The sequence below is a fragment of the Chiloscyllium plagiosum genome, unplaced genomic scaffold (genome assembly GCF_004010195.1).
Source record: "Chiloscyllium plagiosum isolate BGI_BamShark_2017 unplaced genomic scaffold, ASM401019v2 scaf_7322, whole genome shotgun sequence".
NCBI classification, from domain to species: Eukaryota; Metazoa; Chordata; class Chondrichthyes; order Orectolobiformes; family Hemiscylliidae; genus Chiloscyllium; species Chiloscyllium plagiosum.
In genome coordinates, this window is record NW_025215353.1 from 101,689 (window position 1) to 108,154 (window position 6,466).

Below are 6,466 nucleotides of genomic sequence, written 5' to 3' on the forward strand. Positions count from 1 at the left end.
GTCCAGGTTGTGTGCAATCTCAGTCAGTCTGCACCAGGAGTAGTGTGTGCAGTTTTGGTCTCCATATCTCAGGAAGGATATGATTCCCATAAAGGGAGTACAAGAGTGTTTCACCCCAGACTTGTCCCTCAGATAGAGGCACTGTCGTTTGGAGAGCAGTTGGTCAAACTGGGCCTGTGTTCTCAAGAGGTAATTTTACTGAATATAGTTAAGGGTTTCGCAGGGTAGATGCAGGTGAGATGTCATCCATAGCGGAGCGGTCCTGAACCAGAGAGATATCACATTAATGGACCAAATGGCCTACTCCTGTTTCTATGTGATCCGAGATGTGAGCTCTCTTTGACAGACTGCAGGAAATCCCTGACATCATGTTTCTGTGGATGAGGGGATCCGGGAGGGGAGATGTGCAGGTAAAGGACAGGCAGAGGCTGTAGCTGATAAAGACGAGCTTCCTCCTGGCAATGGGGCAGTCAGGAGGAGATTTCCTTTGGTGCTGGATGTCTCCCTCTAGTTGTCCAGATCCAGGAGACTGGGATGGTCCAGGATTACTGCTGTGCACATATAACCTAACCAGCCACTGTCCCTCACTATCAATGAAGGAGATGTACATCACCTCGTCCAGATCACACAGTAATCACCAGCATATATGCAGATATCATCCAAGGTGAACTGTGTTTCAATTGCAGCTGTTTATCAGAGACAATGGTTTACATCGACATAATTTCAGTTTGAGAGACTTTTGTCAGTATTAGAGGACGGCATGAACCAGCCCATTGAATGACTGAGCTTCCCATCCAATTGCAGTACACATAATTACATCTGGCCTTCCGCAGGATCCCAATGTACAACATACTCACAACTTCAGATTTTGTTTTCCTTGATAATACGAGGTTTGGATTATTCCAGTCTCCCCAACCTTCACACCATACTCAGCTTCCAGTTCGGACACGATCTTCTCCCATGGAATGTTCCAGTGGGAAATGTTTCTTGCAGGATTCACCTTGTATTTCTCTGCAAACTCCTTGTTATAGGTGTACAGGACCCATTTCCAATAAGATGGCACCCCAGCCTCCGGATTTAAAGGAATGTTCCAGGAATTGTATTCCTCACATTGCATTTGGATAAAATACACATTAAAAACTCGCTCCAGTATATTCCGGACTAACATTTGCTCCCAATGTTCTTTATCTTTCTGGTACAAATAAATTGCGGTGGCTGTTGCTGTGCAGCTGTCAGTGACCAGCTCTTTGCTCCGTCTCCAGTGACAGCCCCCAATCCCCTGAGGCCAGTGATATGTTGCTGAGTGCTTCCCATGTGTATTATTGGTGTGATCACAGGGCACCCGGCAAAGTGGGCAGCGATTTCCACAACCAGCCAACAATTTGTAGAGCTCTTTGGAAGGGTCATTGGGAAGGTTCACCAGCGTCTGCTCAACATCCCATTTCACAATGTCTTGGAGGAGGCGTGTTTCCAAGGCAGGAATGAATTGAATCAGTTTAATCACAAAACTTGGAGCCTTTTTGAATGCTCTTGTGTTTTCAAGCTTTTCTTTTGGTAACACAAGGTGTTCTTCAAGTCTTTGTTTGAATTCATTCAAAAATGATTGAATGTTATCAGCTGAGCTTTTTATACAGTCAACGGTTGTCTTTATTTTGTCGATTTTCTGCTGCAGCACCTCCTGAGCTATGCAATAAAACATGGATTTGTTGTTGTTCAGCCCTTTACAATGGTTCAGCACTTGCTCTTTTACCCAAACTTGTTCAAACTTTCCGGTCTGTTCAAAGTACTGACAGTACTTGTCAAAGCTTTTGAGCTTTTTTAGATACAACATGATCCCCACTTGAAGGTTTCTGCGTGACGTAAGTTCTATCTTTTGCTCTTTTTTAAGGTGATCCACAATTGTTGAGCCCAGTTGCTGTTTGAGAGCTTCCAACAGAGCGGGCTCCAAACAGGAATCACAGAATAATCTCGCACACGTCTCACTCTGGTCCTTTTCAGAGAATATGCTTTTAAACATTGTAAAGTAATAATGTCTCTCATTCGCTAGTCTCTTCAGGGGATTATGTTTGCCACAGAATCGATCATACATCTCCTGAAATCTCTGAATGGCTTTGCCACACACATGGATTTTCACATCTGTACTTAATAGCTCATTGACTTTGAGTGTCTCCGCATCAAGTGTCTGTGGATTTCTGTCCACTTCTCGCAGAAGTTCATTCCAAAGAAGCAGGTTGTAACTCTCACCTCTCTTAACAATCTCTTCTACATAATCGTCACATTGTGATATCAATTGGAGAGTTTTCTTCTTCGCCTCCAGTAAACGTGCAGATTCCACCCATTGTGCCACATTCTCGTCTTCCAAGTTTTCTTTATTTTGATGGAAGGAACGTATCAGCTGCGTGTATGTTTTGTTTGTTCCCAGATGTTGCTCAGTGATCTTCCATTCCACGTTGCTGAACTCAACAAGACTCTCCCCAGACGTGAGCTTCATTGTGAGTATTCTTCCTTGCTTCCTCGTATTTTCCCTCAAGCTCTTTTCCATGTCTCCCTCGATGTTGACTACTATGGGCTGGAAATGTACTGATGCCATGACTTCTCTCTATATTGTTTCAAAGGTTTCAGTCAGTTCACTGTCACCTTGATCTGTTGATTTAAGTTTCAAATTATCCAAGAGCAGATCAATCTTCTCTTGGATTCTCTCACTGAAACTACTTAAAATGCGGTTTAATTCGTTAAGGTCTCTCCGCCTGTTCAATGCTGCCTCACATCTCATCTTTGTGCGTTTTTCAAGCTCCCGACTCAGTGAGTCAAAACCCGCTGCTGTCTCGGCTTTAAAATTCTCAATCAGATGTGCCTGGTTGGTGTCCTCCTTAAAATACTTCTCCATCTCATCCAGTATTTGACATTTCTCTTCACTGATCATCCTTGGAACGTCAATATCCAAAGTTCCTCTGAGTTCCTGAAGGTCCCCTTCACAGTTGGCAATTCGATTGATTGCTTTCTGAAGCCAGGAATGGACCTCACTCCTCAGCTTCCACTCCAAATCCGAGTACTTCTCTGACAGTCGATTGTAGGCATCTGCCACCAAGCTGTTCCTGAAACTGAAGATGAAGTTCTCATGTTTCACTGCGTTCCATGTACTTGTCATCCAGCAAATGAACTCTGGGATGGTGGAAGGTATCCTGTTGAGAAAATGCTGCAAAATCTTGTGTTTGAGTTCTGTCACCTTCTGACTGTATCCCATACTAACTAGCGCCATGGGGGGATTCCCACACCACAGCCCTGGGATGTACCAATTGTTTTTCTTGGAGTCATAATCCAAAATATCAGAGAACTTTGAGAATTTGTGATCTTGCCCCTCAGTTTTAGCTACAATCTTGGTCAGTTGGTCCAGCTCCTGGTGCAATGATTTGTGACTCCACATATTCTTCTGATGTGCAGACACATCTCCAACCATTTGGTGGACAAATTGACAATTGGGTCTTTTCCCGACCACTTTCATACGAATTAAGGCATGGACAACAATTTGCAGGATGTCCTTCGTTTCTGAGGCAGTCTCTGTGGACATGGTTATGATGATCAAATCGCTTAAGCCAGCCACCAGAGTGGCCAGTTCATTGTCATGCTCATTTTGGCCATCCAGGCTGGACCGTTCCTGAGCCCGCAAGCCCTCAGTGTCCAGGATCAGGATGAAGTCGCAGGCTTTCTCCTTCATTGTTCCTGTTGTTCTAATGAGCTGCATGTAGACCCCAGAGGTGCATCTCCCACAGCCCACTGCAAACTGACAGCCAAACATTACATTCAACAGAGTGGACTTGCCTGTGCTTTGTAATCCCAACACTGAGAGGACAAAAATGCGGCAAGGCTTAACTTTCTTGTCAACTTCCATTAACACGCTAGTGACCCATTCCATGGGGATATTGGAAACATCTCCATCCATGAGCTCAATTGGGAAACCCTCCAACATCATATCAGCTGCCAGTGATGGAAACTGTTTGATATCTGAAGGAACACTTGGCTGGATCTGAAACACCTCATAGATGAGTCCCATTTCCCGGAGGAAATGTTCCAATCCCAAGCTCTGGGATTTGTCCAGCAGGTTCTTATTGTGTTCAGTCAATTGTTCCTGAATACTTTGACTCTGCACTTGCTCCTCAGTCTCCAGGTTTAACATTATGTTACTATGAGACACTGTGACTGAGTTTGACTCCAATGCATTTCTTAGGCAATTTAGGAAAAGTTTCCTTTGGTTTCCCATTGTCTGGAGCCCAAGGATTATTTGCCTCATCAGATTCGACATCCCACGACGTGCAAGTGCCCGACAAAGATCTTCTCTCTCTCTCTGCAGCCGACTGACATAATCTGAAACATTAGCATCACTGAGACTCTTTAACTGACACATTTCCTTATCGATGCCTGAAATCTTTTCCCAAGTATCTCCTTGGAAATACAACTCTCTCTCTCGGATCATTTTAATGCCTTCGCTCACAATTACTCGAAGAATTTCTTCGGATTTTCCCCAAGCTTCTGAAATCACGTTGTTGTCTTCATCGATCAGAAACTTACTGGCCCTCGCTGCTGGGAGCATTGCTTGCAAACTCAGTGCCTCCTCTTTCACTTCTGCCCCCTTTCTCAGAATCTCTACTAATTTGGATCGAATACTTCGTAGAAAGTGTGCTTCGTTTTTTTGGTGTTTTGTTAAAATATGATCTTTTGCTATTAATTTAGCTTCAATCAACCTTTCAGATTGTGGCACCTTGGGAACAATAATTAAAAACAGTTTCTGTTGAATCTGAGGATTGGAAAACAGAAATGTTTCGGCTTGTTCGTTCAAATGCTCAATGAAAACAAACAGAGTGGTGGCAACTTTACTCAGGAACTGGACGTGTTCCGGAAGGTTTTGGGCATCCCCTCGGAGATTCATGACTGCCACAGCCTCCGGAATGATGTCAATATCCTTACTGCCAGATGGCAAATACCAGATCATTTCTATCATTCCGTCTGAAACCTTCCTGCTTATATCGCCACATGACATATCATAATGGACAAAATAATCCAGATTGGGTTGTGAGTTGCTGAAAACCTGATTTAACAGTTTAGATTTTGATGATGAGCAGTTGCCAAATCGAACAAAAGCGAACGTTGGAAGACTAGATGTGGCCATACATTCCTCAATGAATCCCGCCCTGTCTCTCATTGACTGAGGTCGGTAACTCCTCACGAAGGAGCACATGGGATGCATAAGAAAAGTTGGTCTCCCTTCCGGACTCGGCATGACGATTGGAAATGCAAACTGGCAAAAGGACATTCAGAGAATCACTTCCTGCTGCAGAATAGTGTCTGCACACACAAATAATGTCCAGTGGATGGAAAGACATTGCAGTAGCATTCAGACTTTGAGAGTAATAATTAAAGTCCTCTTCCAATGTTTCATCTTCAGCTGTGTCCTGTTTTCTGGCATTAGAATTTGCCTCCATTAGCAGCCTGAGGAAATGCCAAGGGATATCTGTTGTGCTGGTGGATTTCTTGTCCTCCACAGTCTCAATATTCATCTCCTTTACTTTATTCAGGGACAGCTTGTTGGGATAAAATTCCCACAGCCCAAGAGTTTTCAGAAGCTGCTGAAATGCATCCCGACAGTCGGTACTTGCTTCCCCACCTCGATTCTCCTCAGTACAGTCCTCATATTTATCAATACCCAAATTGTCCATTCCCCTCATGGATGGATTCTTCAATTTTCTAAAACAGTAAGAAAGCAAAACGACATTTTTATTGCACAGTTCCAACCTTCAGACCTACTGAAATCTTCACAGTTCAACAGTGTCAACCTTTTCCTGTTATATATGGTTATCTATACATTTAGAATCTGGTACATCATTAAATCCTATCACTTTTGAAATGTAATGGTGGAATGATCAGCTTGTGCAATCTAGATTTCCACAATTCCTGCAAAATACTTCTGGGAAATCTACTAGGTTACTGTAATATTCAATATTGTTTCGTAAAGATACAATTTGAAGTTTTCTCAATTGACAAATGGTTTTGACTTTTGAGTTTGAGGTAGAGGCAAAATAATGCTGGACAACTTAAATAAACAGACAATGCCAGAAATGCTCATAGCAGCTGTGGAGGTGGTGGCATCGTTATATTATCACTGAGCTGTTAATCCAGTGACCCAGGTAATATTCTGTGGACCCAGGTTTCAGTCCTGCCATGGCAGATGGTGGGATTTGAATTCAATGAAAATCTACAAATAAGATTCTAAAGATGACCACAAATCAATTGTCAGAAAATAAAGCCTACCTGATTCACTAATGTCCTTTAGGGAAGGAAACTGCCATCTTTACCTGGTTATGTCCATGTGACTCCAGATCTACAGCAATGTAGTTGACTCTTAACTGCCATCTGAGCAATTAGTGATGGGTAGCCTAGCCAGCGACACCAACACCCCTAAAATGTGGGATTT

At 43.2% G+C, this 6,466-nt stretch overlaps 1 protein-coding gene across 1 annotated transcript; it reads right to left on the reverse strand.

Annotated features, from left to right (window-relative positions):
- Positions 1–853: 853 nt before the first annotated feature.
- Positions 854–5,711, reverse strand: LOC122548298 (up-regulator of cell proliferation-like). The gene is given in 2 exon segments (XM_043686826.1): positions 854–5,348; positions 5,350–5,711. Coding segments are annotated over 2 exon segments (4,857 nt in total).
- Positions 5,712–6,466: the final 755 nt, after the last annotated feature.